This window comes from Chiloscyllium plagiosum, unplaced genomic scaffold (genome assembly GCF_037043375.1).
Source record: "Chiloscyllium plagiosum isolate Xiang-an unplaced genomic scaffold, Cpla_swu_hap1 HiC_scaffold_6, whole genome shotgun sequence".
NCBI lineage: Eukaryota > Metazoa > Chordata > Chondrichthyes > Orectolobiformes > Hemiscylliidae > Chiloscyllium > Chiloscyllium plagiosum.
This window is the reverse complement of record NW_028270144.1, coordinates 80,929,484-80,945,332: the sequence shown is the minus strand read 5'-3', so window position 1 is coordinate 80,945,332 and position 15,849 is coordinate 80,929,484. Positions and strand designations below refer to the sequence as shown.

The 15,849-nt window shown below is 41.5% G+C and overlaps 1 protein-coding gene across 1 annotated transcript in view; it reads right to left on the bottom strand.

The window, feature by feature from the left end:
• The window catches only part of LOC122550699 (protein THEM6-like), a 31,583-nt gene extending 27,909 nt beyond the window's left edge, over positions 1–3,674 (bottom strand). The window contains exon 1 of the mRNA XM_043691829.2: positions 3,472–3,674. Coding sequence (XP_043547764.1) covers positions 3,472–3,613 — 142 coding nt within the window. The 5' untranslated portion in view covers positions 3,614–3,674. The remainder of the gene's footprint in view (positions 1–3,471) is intronic.
• Positions 3,675–15,849: the final 12,175 nt, after the last annotated feature.

The window sequence follows — 15,849 nt, the reverse complement described above, 5'->3', positions numbered from 1 at the left end:
CACCACCACCTTCTCAAAGGTAGCCAGGGACAAGTAACAAACACTGGCCAAACAGTGATACCACATCTCGTGAGTGAATAAAAACAGGTCACTATGCAAAATAAGAGCTCATAGTATAGCAGTGACAAAATAGCATGGAAGACTGGCTATAGGAAACAGAGAGTAGGTACAAACAGATTGTCTTCAGGTTGGCAAGTTCTAATGAGTATGCTGGTAGAAGTGATAAAGAAGGCAAATGGTATTGTTTATTGCAAAGGGAACAAAATATAAAGGGATGTTTTGCAACAGTTGTACAGGATATTGGTTTCAAAGAACTGTGCAGTTTTGCTCTCCTTATTTAAGAAAGCGTATAATATTTTCGGAGCAGTTTATAGGCTCACTTGACTGATTTTTTTGGGGTGGTGGGTTCATTCTGTACAAAAAGGTCAGATAGGTTGGATTTGTCATCTTTGGAGTTTAGAAGAATAAGAGGTGATCTTATTAAGACCTCATCAAGATCATGAGAGGTTGTTGAAAGAATGTTGCCCCTTGTAGTAGTGACATAAAACTAAGGATCTTCCACTTCAGGTGGAGATTGGGAGAAACTGGTTTCAGCACCCCAACTTCTTGGAACTCTCTTCCCCAGAGAGGAGTGGTGCTGCAGACAGTAAAACTTTTAAAGCAGGGAGAGATGTGGAGATGGATTCTTGACAAACAAGGAAGTTAAGAGTTACAAGATGGGTGGAAATATAGAGTTGAGGCCAAATCAGATCAGCCATGATATTATTGAATCCAAAGCAGGAATGAAGGGCTGAATGCCCTACTATTCTTAATTCATATGTTGTTTTGTATGCAAGTAAAGATAGAGGAAATTAGATAGAGGAACATGAGATGTTTGGACACAGTTGAAACAAAGGAACTATCCCCTTTGCATCAAAAACAGCAGTTGCTGGAGAAACTGACAGCATCTGTGGAGGAAATGTAGAATTAATACTTTGAGTCCAGTAACCCTTTTCAGCATCTGCATTTTTTTTAATTTAGTACCCTTTATCAATTTCGTCCAAAACCAAATGACTGGTTTAAAGTGATCAACCAAAGAAGCAACAATATCATTACAAATAGATTTCTTACATAGTGGGTGGTTAGGATGTGGAATATGCTGATAGTTTAAGGTTGTATTTGTGATTGGAAGCCTGTGACAAGTGGCATATCACATGGTTCAGTGCTGGGTACTTTGCTATTTGTAGTGACATTACACTACATGGTATATATTAGTGTAGATTTAGGTAATGAACATAGAAGACATGATCAGTAAGTTCACAGATGACATGAAAATAAGTTGCATGGAATAGTGAGGAAGAAAGCCTTAGAAAATAGGATGATATAGAGGGGCTGAACAATGGCAAATAGATCTTTATCCTGAAAAATAAGAGGTAATGCGCTTTGTGAGGACTGACAAAACAAGGAGTACATTCCTGATGAAAGGCTTATGCCCAAAACTCTTCTGCTCCTTGGATGCTGCCTGACGTGCTGTGCTTTTCCACTTTAACTCTTCAGCATCTACAATCCTCACTTTCTCTAAGGAGTACATGATAAATGGTAGGACACTAAGAACTACAGAGGACCAGAAGGACCTTGGTGTGCATGTGCACAGATCATTGAAAGTGAATAGGTGGAGAAAGTTATGGTTTATTTGTCTTTATTAGTCAAGGCATTGAATACAGGAACTGGGAGGTTATAATGGAGCTGTGCAGACATTTGTTGGAGCGTAATGAATTAGTGTGCAGTTCTAATCATCACACAATGGAAAGATATCAAAAGCCAAAGAATACAGTTTCTGGAAATGGTACATCTGTTTGGACATGAGAGCGTACAGAGGAATATTCATCACCTGGGCTGGAGCATTTCAGCTACAAAATAAATTAGTCTCATTTGTTTTCCTTAGAGCGAAGAAGACTGAGGGAGATCTGATTGAGATGTGCAAAATTATGCAGAGCATAGATACGAAGATGCTTTTCCCCTTAGAAAGACAACAGGGGTTCATTGGTTTAAATTAAAGGGTAAGTGGTTTCGAGAGAATTTAAGGAATTACTTTCTCATCCTAAAGATGGTGGGTATCTGAATCTCAGTACCTGAAAGGTGGTAGAGGCAGGAACCATCTAATAAATATTTAGATGATCACTTGAAATATACTATAAAAGGCTAAAGGCCAAGTGCTAGAAGATGACACTACATTAGAGAAATGCCTGAAGCTTGGTGTGCACACAATCAGCTGAATTACTTCCTTTTGTGCTGTTAATCTCTATGACTCAGTATTATAGGAAAAGCCAGGGGTGTCGCACAAGTTGAGAAGACATGACTGGCCGAATGACCTCACTGTACCCATCATATGATTTTAATCTGTTTTCCTCAGAAATTCTGATGGTTGTATCTTCTTTGCCGGCCAGTTAGTTTTTGTGTAGACAGGCAGGAGGCTGAGAGAACACAGCAAGCCAGGCAGCATCAGGAGGTGCAGAAGTCAATGTTTCGGGTCTAACCCTTCTTCAGGACTGGGGGTGGGTGTGGGGAGGACTTCAGATAAAGGGGGTGGTGGGGGTAGGGAAGTGAAGTGGGAATAGGTAAAGATGGGTGGTTGACGTGGTAGGTCAACAGGAGGAATGAATCTGGTTGGTGGCAGGGAGCAGTGGAAGGGAGGGGGAGGGGATGGGAAGGGAGGTCATTTGAAATTGGAGAACTCAGTGTTGAGTCCTCCAGCTGTAGGGTGCCCAGGCGGAAGATAAGGTGGTGTTCCTTCAATAGGTGCTACAGCTACTTCCACTGCTCCCAGCCACCAACCAGATTCATTCCTCCCATTGGCCAAACAGGTCGTACCCTCCACCTGTTTTTACCCATCCTCACTTCACCACCCTGCCTCCGCCACCCCCTTTATCTGCAGCTCCCCCCCCCCCCCTCCCCAACCACCACCAGCACCACAGACATCCCCAGTCCTGAAGAAGGATTACACCCGAAAGGTCGACTTCTCCACCTCCTGATGCTGTGAGGCTTGCTGCGTTCTCTCAGCCTCCTTGCCTGTCTACTTTGGATCCAGCATCTGCTGTTTTTTTTCCTGTCTTTATAGTTAGTTTCTTCGTGTAGAATGTGCCTCCAGCTTCAACAGCCAAAGATCGGCCGGTTTCTGCTGCACGGTATTGTGGTTGTCAAGACCATCATTACCGCTCCCCCTCAGACAGTCCACCAGCTCACACCATCGGTAAGACTGACTAGACAAGGAATTTCGGGCCGGAAGGTAGCAATTCTCAATGAATCAGCACGCCACACCTGCAGGTATCCACCCCCGCTGCTGTCAGGAGCTGTTCAGACAGGTTGGTCCGGCTGTGACAGCAGCTTCGCAGCAGTTTGAAATATCAATGACAGCGAGCCTGAGCGAGAACTTCCGCCACCTCCCACAACCCATGTGTAATGAGCCGGCACATCGGATATAGCTTTCCTTACCGCGGACTGTTTGCTCCTTCAGGATATCCTTCACCGGAGTTTCGAATGAGGCAACCAGCAACACCAGGGTTCCACGGATAAAATACCAGAAATCAAAAAGGGTGAATGGCAGCACCGACAGTAGAGCCACGACGATCCACATGATGCCGGCCTGAGCGCTACAGAGGACAGTAAACGGGAGGCAGTGTCATCCTCCGATCATCATTATTGCCTCTTCCGTGTCATACCCCGGCGCGCTCCCCGCGTCACAATGCAGGGAGCAACCGCGAGCTCGCTGGTTCTTTCTCATCCGCTTGCGTCACAATGCGGGAAGTAAGCGCGAGCTTCCCACCTAACGGTCAAAACGTTTAAAAATACTGAGCCTTCCATCTAGCTCCTGATCACATGTACTCTGTAGATATAATTAGCAAAAGTCATAAAACATACGTTATCATTTAAAACCTTTTAGAATTCGCAACGTGTTGTGTATTCGTTTTTTTTCAATAAGGTATAATTCATTTAGAGTTTATTGCTAAAGGTAGATTATCCAAGTGAATGCGTTGTATCTTTAACATTCATTAATATTTTGCGGTGGAGGTCGAAATGAAACCATCTCAACTGCCGAATTCAGATTTCCAAGTTTGCAGCCCCTTCATGTCAAAAAAGAAAAATATCGAGCAATTAAAAAGCCTGCAAAGATATTGGACTGAACTTACTTGCACCTTTCTAAACTCCAAAGAGGTCTAATTCTTTTGAGGCCAAGTCTTATCCCAGGACCCAATTTAGTAAACCTTCTTTGTAACCTCTGTCAAGGCAGATAGAAATTGAGACCAAAGTTATAGATTCAACGGGTCTCATCAAAACCCCTGCACCATCATTGAGCATAAAAATCTTTATTTTGCACTTCCGTCTTCTAAATACCGGATTAGAGTATTAGATGTTAAGGCAATGAAGGGAAACGGAAGTTAGCAAATACCGTGATTGCTGGATTCCAGTACAGTATGAACAGGAAGAAGAGATTAGAATATAGATAGAGCACATCGGTAGAGACAGGAAATAATAGAGGAGTTGGACAAAAAAAGGGTTTAATCTCATTGTTCAGAAGGATGATAGGTGATCTAATTGAAACAGTCATAATTAAGATGTGATTTGCACGTTTTTGTCCTGATACAACAACACTGGAACAAACTGGAAGGTATGGGACCAATCATTTAAGACTGAGAAGAGGAGATATTTGTTCACTCAGTTGTGTATCTTTGGAACTGACTATCCCCAAGGATTGTGGATGCTCCATAGAGTCTTAGAGATGTACAGCACGGAAACAGACCCTTTGGTCCAACCCATCCATGCCAACCAGATATCGCAACCCGATCTAGACCCACCCTCCAGCACCCGGCCCATATCCCTCCAAACCCTTCTATGAGAAAAGAAGTTCACTCACTTCAATAATTTCAGTCCGAGACAAGATCTGAATCAGTAGTATTGTCTATTATGCTCTTGCAAGAGGGATGTGGTGTTCAATGTCCACAAGACACACATACACCCTGAATTTAATGTGTACACAATATTTATGTAATTTGTTTCTCTTCCCTCCTCCCATTGCTCTTCCCCTGTTTACATCTGTTTCTAATCTAAACGCGGCTGTTTATCTCTGAACTCATCCGGCCTTATCCGTGACAAAATGTTTATCTCTGGCCCCACAAAGCCATTTGACCACCTCCCTCTGTGGCCTTATTGTTATTTATCCTTCTTCACTGCCATCTGTTTCTGTGCTTACGAAAGTAATATTTCCTTTTATTCTTTATTTACACAGAACCTTATGACCTTTTAATAGTGGTCTTTTTTTGTTTTTGCTGAAGCGGGAAACAGATGCTTATAACTGTTTGTACAGGCATATCTAGCTTAATCTACACCCCCTCCCCTCACAGCACCTTATCTATTTATCTGTAACATCTACCATTGTTTGCAGGCACATTTCATTCGTGTATGCACATTTTAGCTAATGCAAAAGCAATTATGTATTTCCTTCACATTGTTTTCATTCTTGTTAACTCAGCTCTTGGCTGAAACAATTATATACTGGTGTGAGTTCATTTACCTTGCATAAACAATTATGATTGCAGAAGTAACACTGCTTTACCTATATCCCACACCTTCCTATTCATATACCCACCCAAATGACTTTTAAATGTTGCAATTGTACCAGCCTCCACCACTTCTTCTGGCAGCTCATTCCATACACGTACCACCCTCTGCATGAAAAAGTTGCCCCTTAGGTCCCTTTTATATCTTTCCCCTCTCACTCTAAACCTACGCCCTCTAGTTCTGGACTCCCCCACCCCACAGAAAAGACTTTGTCTATTCATCCTATCCATGCCCCTCATAATTTTGCAAACCTATACAAGGTCACCCCTCAGCCTCCGATGCTCCAGGGAAAACAGCCCCAGCTTGTTCAGCCTTTCCCCATAGCTCAAATCCTCCAACCCTGGCAACATCCTTGTAAATCTTTTCTGAACCCTTTCAAGTTTCGCAACATCTTTCCGATAGGAAGGAGACCAGAATTGTACACAATATTCCAACAGGGGCCTAACCAATGTCCTGTAGAGCTGCAACATGACCTCCCAACTCCTGTACTCAATACTCTGACCAATAAATGAAAGCATACCAAACGCCTTCTTCACTATCCTATCTACGTGTGACTCCACTTTCAAGGACCTATGAACCTGCAATCCAAGGTCTCTTTGTTCAGCAACACTCCCTAGGACTTTACCCATCTTTGAATGAAATTAAAGACTTGAGATTCATGAATTTCTGATGTATTGGAAATGTTTGACATTGGGACTGACAGGAAAATAAAGTTAAGATTAGCTATGATTGCAATAACTTGTACAGCAGACTTAGGATGAATGGTCTACTTCTGCTCTTAGGTGCTTAAATAAAACATGCTTTACAACCACCAATAACTATCATTCAACAAAAAACTCTTTGAAAACAAACCTTTTACTGATGCTTAAGATATATGCCTTGAAGTGCCTAAAATATGCCATTGCAGTAACATATTCTTCATTGCATCACATTTTAGTATACTTATGAAATACATCACAGAATCTTTTTAGGTTTTAAAGAAATATTAAAAGAAGAATGAGAGAGAGAGTTGAAGAGATGTACAGAGGCAATTCCAGAGTTTCAGCCCATGCAGCTGAAAGCATAGGCCCCAGTGATAGAATAATTAAAGTTAGCATGCTAAATATCTAATGTGGGACTAAAGGAAATTACAGAAGTAAGGAAGCATGAGGCCCTGGTTTGAAAGCAAGGATGAGTTTCAAAACCAAGGCAATGTTTTACTGAGATTTACCATAGTCAACAAGCACAGGTTAGAGTGAACTCTACACTGTATCGAACACTGCTGTCCCTGAATTGGGAGTGTTTGATGGGGACGGTGTTGTGGGAGATTTAATTTCAGTTTAAAAGAGTAGATACATAAGAACTAGGCGTAGGAGTAAGCCACCTGGTCCTTCAAGCGCGTCCTGCCCTTCAATAACATCATGGCTGATCTTTTCGTTGCCTCAACTCCACTTACCCGCCCTCTCACCATAACTCTTAATTCGTTTATTGTTCAAAAAAGTATCTATCTTAGTTTTAAAAGCATCCTCTCTGCTTCTATCTTATCTATTCCCTTCATAATTTTATATGTTTTATAAGATGATTATAATCTCAATCTATTCAGTCTCTTCTCATAAACCAACCTCATCAACTCCAGAATCAACCAAGTGAAACTCCTCTGCACCAGCTCTACTGCCATTACATCCTTTCTCAAGCAAGGAGACCAAAACTGTATGCAGTACTCCAGATATTCCCTCACTAGCACCCTATACAGCCACAACATAAGCTCCCTGATTTTAAACTCAATCCCTTTAGCAATGGAGGACAAAATTCTATTTGCCTTCTTAATTACCTGTTGCATCTGCAGACCAACCTACTGTGATTCATGGAGCTTTATCTAACTCCATTCTGCTCCTGCCCTGTTCCTTTGATGGAAACAGTATAGTGCAACCTTTATTTTCAGTTTAAAAGCATAGAGGATACTTTACTTTTAGTTTAAAAGGGTAGGAATTCACTATTTATCTAACCCCAGGCTGTACTGCCTTGGAGTATTTGATGAGGACAGCACAAATGCAAGCTTTATTTTCAGTTTAGAAGAGTAGACATAGCTTTACTCTGTATCTATTGTCATGCTGTACCATCCTGGGAATGTTTAATGAGGACAGTATAGTGACAAACTTATATTTAATTAAGTGCTGTACATGTCCTGGAAATGAGTGAATTGTGTCAGTGTAGAAGAACCTTTATTCTGTATCTGACCCTGGGCTGTACTGTCCTGTCCTGAGAGTGTTTGATGTGGAGAGTGTGGTGCGAGCTTTACTTTCATTTTAAGAGTAGAGAAGGCTGTACTCTGTATCTACCTTCATGCGGTAGCATGCTGGGAATGGGAATGTTTAATGGGCACAATGTAGTGGCAATTTTATATCTAAATGTGCTGTACCTGTCCTGAGAGTGAGTGATGGGGACAGTGTAGAAGGATGTTTATTTTGTATCTAACCCTGTCCTGGGGTGTTTCACAGGGATAGTGTAGAGAGAGCATTATTTTATGTTTACTTTCAGTTTTAAAAAGTAGGGGGACATTTACTCTGCATCTAAATTCATGCTGTCCCTGTCCTGGGAGTGTTTGATGAGGACATTATATAAAAAGCATTATTTTCAGTTTACAAGATTAAAGTTCACTTTGATCTGCATCCAACCCTGTGCTGATGCTATCCTGGGAGCATTTGATGGAGACAGTATAGAGCTAACTTTAGTCTGTGTCTAATCCTGTGTGCTGTTCCTGTCCTGGGAGAATTTGATGGAGACAGTGTAGAGGGAGCTTTACTCTGTATCTAACCCCATGCTGCACCTGTCCTGGGAGTGTTTGGTGGGACAACATCCAGGGAGCTTTGTGTTCAGTTTAAAAGAGTAGTGAGAACTTCAAAAAAATTGCAGATGCTGGAAATCAGAAACAAAAACAGAAATTATTGGAAAAGCTCAGCAGGTCGAGCAGTGTCTGTAGAGAGCTAACATTTTGGATCCAGTCACCCTTCCTCAGAACGCCTCAGAGGAATATTTACGCTATATCTGACCCCATACTGTACCTATCCTGCGATTGTTTGATAGGACAGCATCCAGGGAGCTTTACGTTTAGTTCAAAAATGTAGAGAGTGCTTTGTGAACAGTTTATTTTTAACTTAAAAGAGAAGAGGGATCTTTGTTTGACCCCATGCTGTATCTGTCCTAGGCGTGTTTGATGGGAATAGTACCAAGGTAGCTTTACTTTCAGTTTAAAGGATTAGAGGCAGCTCTACTTTGAAAAAACAGAAGCATGAGAAATAACAAGTGAATGGAAGTTAAATAGAGTAAATGCAGAACAGCAAAATTTTCAATGATTTCAAGTTTACAGATGGTAGATATTGGAAGACCTGCCATGAGTGCATTGGAATATTCAAGTCTAAAAGTAACAAAATGTAGGAACAAATTACTACAGATGCTGGAATCTCTACTGAAACAGCAAATGCTGGAGATCACAGCAGTTTAGACAGTATCCATGGAGAGAGAGTAAACTAACATTTCGAGTCTAAATGACTCTTCATCAGAGCTGAAGTGAAGTACGGAGGGGACAACATTTATGCTATAGTTTGGGGGGGTGGATGGGGATAGTGGGTGTAGGGGGCTGGTGGAGAAAACATGTTGATAATTCAGATTAAGTGATCAGAATGTCAGAATAGCAGAACAATGGTGTATCTCCTGCCAGACTTGAAAGGACAGTAACTGGGATGGGGAGGGAAGGAAATTATAACAAGCTAAAAGAAATGGAAGAAAAGTAACAAAACCAAGTTGAGTGTGGGCTTCAGCAGCTTATAAGCTTAGGTAATGCTGAAGTCAGGAAATTTTACACAGAGGTGGAAAAGGTGATAGAGTGAATGTGTGGTTAGAAGCTTATCATGGCATCAAATATGACACCAAGATTATGGGCCATCTGCTTGAGCCTCAAACAATTATTAAAGAAAGGGGTGAAGTCAGTAACTTGGGAGTTTCTTTAAGAGTCCAATGACAATGACTTACATTTTCTCATTGTTTAGTTACCAGAAATTTATGCTCATCAAGTATTAGATGTGGGATAAGCAGTCTACCATTTTAATAGTCATGGAGGATTTGTGAAGTGGTAGTGGTGAGGTAGACAGGGTTTTGACACACTCCCATGTATAAATTACTTTTCATTCTTTTGAATAATGTCACTGATGGGATAATATGTAGATGAGAAATATATTGAAGCCAAGGAGAGTTCCTTGGGACACATCAGAAATTATGGAGAATGCTAGTGAAACTCAGCATCTGTGGACAGAGAAGCAGTTACATTTTGAGTCTGATATAACTTTTGCAGAGCTGGAAAAGAAGCCATTGTATGTGACATATTAACTATGATTAGATAGATAAGAATGGAACAAGGTTCCATCCCAGTTACTGTCCTTTCAAGTCTGGCAGGAGATACACCATTGTTCTGCTATTCTGACATTCTGATCACTTAATCTGAATTATCAACATGTTCCATTGACCTTGGCAATACAAGAGGAACATGGTCAGAGGACAATGCAATCAATCAAGTCAAAGCCTGCTGACAGGTTGTGTAGGATTAGAAGGTTAGTTTACTTTTGACATAGCCATAAAATTTCATTTGTGACTTTGGTAAGGCCTGTCTCCATATTGAGCTAGTGGAAACCTGATTGGGAGAATTCAAGACATTGAATTGCAGAAAATATGAGTGTGCCTTTGGGAGGGGGTAGCATATTTAAAAACCAAAAAAAGAAAAGGGAGTTTGGAAGTGGAGTGGTAATTGGCCTCTAGTCTGAAAATCAACTTTCTACCACCACCCTCTGTCTCCTAACTTCAAGTCAGTTTTGTATCCAATTGATGAGCTCTCTCTGGATCTTATGTGATCTAACCTTACTAACCAGTCTACCTTGTGGTACCTTGTCAAAGATCTTTCTAAAGTCCATGTAGGCAATGTCTACTGCACTGCCCTCATCTGTTTACTTGGTCACCTCTTCAAAAAACTCAATCAAATTTGTGAGATATAATTTCCCATGCACAAAGCCATACTAACTATCCCTAATCAGTCCTTGCCTATCCATTTGCAGATAAAATCTGTCTCTGAGAATCCCCTCCACCAACTTACCCACAATTGACATCATGCTCACTGATCTGTAGTTCTCTGGCTTTTCCTTGCAACCTTTCTTTAATATGTAATGGCACAACGTTAGCCACTTTCCATTAGTGTGGCAGCTCACCTGAGACTGTTGGTGATACAAATATCCCTGCGAGGGGCACAATTTCTTCCCTAGCTTTCCATAATATCCTGGGATACACTTGATAAGGTCACAGGGATTTATCTACTTTCATGCATTGTAAGACATCCAGCACTTTCTCTTCTCTTTTATGGACTCTTTTCAAGACATCATTACATTCTCTAGCTTCCATGTCTTTATCCACAGTAAATACTGATTCATATAGAAATCAGGAAGACAAGGGTTATCAGCTATATGGTGGGACAGAGAGCTTTGAAAAGGTGAGTTCAGAGAAGGCATAAGAGGAGTTAAGAGAGACCTGGAGACAAATTCAAAGTTAGCACAGCAGGAAACATTGGAGAAAGTTTTGCCGTTAAGATAGGAGAAGGGATGGAAGTAGAAGAGGGAGCTAAATAGATGGCCTAGACCTTTGCAGCAAAGAAGTGTATGAACTTGTGACGATTAACTTTAGAGGCAAGAGTTACAAAAACAGTCATTGATGACAAAATGTGACATGTACGTGAGGTGTCTGCAGTAGCAAGCTTCAGAAAAAGATTTGGAACAGCAGCTACAAATGATTTTATAGATTCTTTACAAGATATTCATAACGCAGCAAAGCTCAGGGTTTGCAAAATGTAAATATGACAATTGCATCTGTTATAGAGTCATAGAGATGTACAGCATGGAAACAGACCCTTTGGCCCAACCCATCCATTTCGACCAGATATCCAAACCCGATCTAGTCCCACCTGCCAGCACCTGGCCCATATCCCTCCAAACCCTTCCTATTCATATACCCATCCAAATGCCTTTCATATGTTGCACTTATACCAGCCTCCACCACTTCCTCTGGCAGTTCATTCCATATACATTCCATATACATGAAAATGTTGCCCCTTAGGTCCCTTTTATATCTTTCCCCTCTCACCCTAAACCTATGCCCTCTAGTTCTAGACACCCCCACCCCAAGGAAAAGACTTTGGCTCTTTATCCTATCCATGCCCCTCATTATTTTGTAAACCTCTATAAGGTCACCCCTCAGTCTCCGACGGTCCTGGGAAAACAGCCCCAGCCTGTTCAGCCTCTCCCTGTAGCTCAAATCCTCCAACCCTGGCAACATCCTTGTAAACCTTTTCTGAACCCTTTCAAGTTTCACAACATCTTTCTGATAGGAAGGAGACCAGAATTGCATGCAATATTCCAACAGTGGCCTCACCAATACCCTGTACAGCCGCAACATGACCTCCCAACTCCTGTACTCAATACTCTGACCAATAAAAGAAAGCATACCAAATGCCTTCTTCACTATCCTATCTACCTGCAACTCCACTTTCAAGGAGCTATGAACCTGCACCCCAAGGTCTCTTTGCTCACCAACACTCCCTAGGACCTTACCATTAAGTGTATAAGTCCTGCCAAGATTTGCTTTCCCAAAATGCAGCACTTCACATTTATCTGAATTAAACTCCATCTGCCAATTCTCAGCCCATTGGCCCATCTGGTCAAGATCCTGTTGTAATCTGAGGTGATCCTCTTCGCTGTCCACTACTCCTCCAATTTTGGTGTCATCTGCAAACTTACGAACTGTACCTCTTATGCTCGCATCCAAATCATTTATGTAAATGATAAAATGTAGAGGACCCAGCATTGATCCTTGTGGCAGTCCACTGGTCACAGGCCTCCAGTCTGAAAAAGAACCCTCCACCACCACCCTCTGTCTTCTACCTTTGAGCCAGTTCTATATCCAAATGGCTAGTTCTCCCTTTATTCTGTGAGATCTCACCTTGCTAATCAGTCTTCCATGGGGAACCTTGTCGAACACCTTACTGAAGTCCATATAGATCACATCTACCGCTCTGCCCTCGTCAATCATCTTTGTTACTTCTTCAAAAAACTCAATCAAGTTTGTGAGACATGATTTCCTACACACAAAGCTGTGTTGACTATCCTTAATCGGTCCTTGTCTTTCCAAATACATGTACATTCTGTCCCTCAGAATTCCATCCAACAAGTTACCCACCACCGACATCCAATAAATCCATGTTGAGTACCATTGTGCTGAAAAAGTGAAGTAACACTTCACTGACAAGAGAATAGCATTGATGTATCTTATAACTGGCACCTTTATTGTCAGCACATGAAAGAAATTGATGTCAAGATGTGTTATATCTTGCAAGAGCTAGAAAGGTAAACAGCAGGCAGATCTCTTGAGGACTGAAACTTCACTAAGTGGCATCTTGGTCTTTTGGGGTTTCAACAAAAATGTTCCAGATCTTCACCCTCTCGTTTCTCTCCAATGTAAAAATAAGGAGTTAGGCTTATATATAGTAGACTGGGTTCAAAGAAAGATTCTTATTTGTTGTGGTTTCTTCAGAGAAAATAATGCCTGCCCAATGGGCTGAATTTTAACACTCAGATGTGAATGTATCAAAGTAGACAGCAGGTCATTTACGAACAGCAGCAGACAGTCTGTAAAAGTCTTTGGAGGAACTAAACTATTTATTGTATAAACAAGGAAAAGAGCAGTGCAATTTAATAAGGTACTGCATTTTGGAAGGGCAAACATAGAACAGGAGTTCATATTTAGTAAAACAACTACTGAAGACAGTGCACGAACATACAGACTCTAATTGTAATTCCATGAAATTACATATGAAGTTGGTTTAGACCATAAAAAAAGACCAATAGCAGTTTGCATTTACAAGTAACAGTATAGAGTACAGGAGTAAAGAAATGATTGGACAAAACATTACCTTGGCCATATATATATAGACTGGTTGCATTTGCTGATGACTTAGCAGCAAAATTAGTTTTGTGCATCTCATTATATAGAAAGGTTATTAAAGACAAGCAGTGACTGATTTTAGCTCGATGAATTTGACATTAGTGGAGCAGAAACAGTTGCAAAATGATGTCAGTGGACAATTATCCCATTGTCAATAAGACAAACTGCCATGATTTTTATAAAAATCAATTTGGAGATGAAAGACCCAATGCTTTCATGGACTAAGAACCTTGCAAGACATGCATAAGACTTTGATTCCTATTTTAAGATCAAAATAGTGGGTGGAAACACTCACTTCTTGATCTATTTCACTGCCCATGCACCTGAAAACGTGAAAAAAGGGAAGTTAAAGTCATATGTATTTCTATGAGGACTGCTTCAACAATGGCTGAGGATGATGTCTTTCTGGTGAGGTTCACCAATGTGGCTGAGGCGGGTATAAATTAAGTTGTCAGGAGATGGACATCAGCATACAGAGGTAATGAGGAATAAGGTGAAAATAGGAGTGAGAGTGTTGGATAGTACACCAAGTACATATTAGATTTTAGTAGACTAAAGAGGACTAGGAGGATTGTAGCTTCTGATCCCATTCTGCCAATTTTTTACCTTATGCCAGTTTAGCTGTGAATCATGTAGTATTCCAAAGATTATTACCTTCAAGGTTTAGTCTCTTGTCATACTTTCCACATTAATTTATAAACTACAAGAATACATGGATCTAATATTGAGGAGAGAGGAGGTAAATAGGCAAGTGTTACACCTTTGGCAGTTGCAGGGGAAGGTGCTGTTGGGCTGTGGGAGTATGTTGGAAACAAAGGAAGAGTGGACCAGGGTGTCTTGGAGGGAATGGTCTCTGTGGAAGTCAGACAAGGGAGGGGAGGGGAATATGTGTTGGGTGGTCGCATCTCGCTGGAGATGGCAGAAATTGTAGCTAATGATTTGGTGAGATGATAGGCAAGGACAAGGGGAACCCCATCGCTGATGCAGAAGGGAAGTGTGGGGATGAGGGCCAAAGTGCTGGAGATAGGTCAGACCCAGTTGAGGGTCCTGTCAACAGCGGTGTTGGGGAGTCTTTTGTTGAAGAATAAGGTGTACCATTTGGAGATTGCCTTGTCAAAGTTGGCATCATCAGACCATATGCAACAGAGATGGACGAACTGGGAGAATGGAATTGAGTCTTTACAGAAAGCAAGATGCAAGGGTGTCTAGTTCAGGTAAGTGTGGGAATCAGTGGATTATAGTGGATATTAGTGGCCAATCCATCTCCAGAAATAGAAAGAGAGATGTCGAGGAAGGGAAGAAAGGTGTAACACCTGCTTTACTTCCTTTTACCTCCACCCTTCTCAGTATCCAAGGGCACAAACACACCTACAGATGAAGCAGAGCTTTACCTGAACTTCATTCAATGCAGCCTACTGCATTCACTGCTCAGAATGTGCTTTTCTACACTGGAGAAATGCAGTATAGACTGGATGACTGCTTTGCAGAGCACATACATTCTGCCCACAAAAATGACCCTTAGCTTCGAGTTGGCCTCCATTTCAACACACCGCCCTGTTCCCCAGCCAATACCTCTGTCTCAGGCCTGTTGCAGTGATCCTGCGAAGCTCAGTGTAAGCTGGAAGAACAACACATCCTTTTCTGCTTGGGGACCCTGCAACCTTCTGGGTTCAATATCAAGTTCAATAACTTTAAGACTTGAAATCTACAATGTCCTAGCTCCCACCCCCACACACCAGGCCTTGTGATCACATAATCTACTATTCCACATAACCCATTGTTAGCCACTAACAGTCTCCATGAACAGCCATTCACCCTCCTAGCCAGCTTGTTATCCACTTCTTTGTTGGTCCAACTGTTCTTCTCTCTCTTTGAGCTCTATCCCCAATCACCTATCGTTTACACCTTACCTTTAGTGATGGAAAGGGATAGGTATATACCGCAGGGCAAGAGTTATAGCTGGGGCAAAGGCAATTACATTGCAGTTAGGCAAGATTTAGGATGCATAGGATGGGGAGGGAAATTGCAGAGGATGGGCACAATTGCAATGTAGAGCTTATTCAAGGAACAGCTACTGCGGATCCTTGATAAGTACGTACCTGTCCGGCAGAGAGGAAGTTATTGGGCGTAGGAGCCGTGGTTTACTAAAGAAGTTGAATTTCTTGTCAAGAGGAAGAAGAAGGCTATGTTAGGATGAGATGTGAAGGCTCAGTTAGGACACTTGACAGTTACAAATTAGCC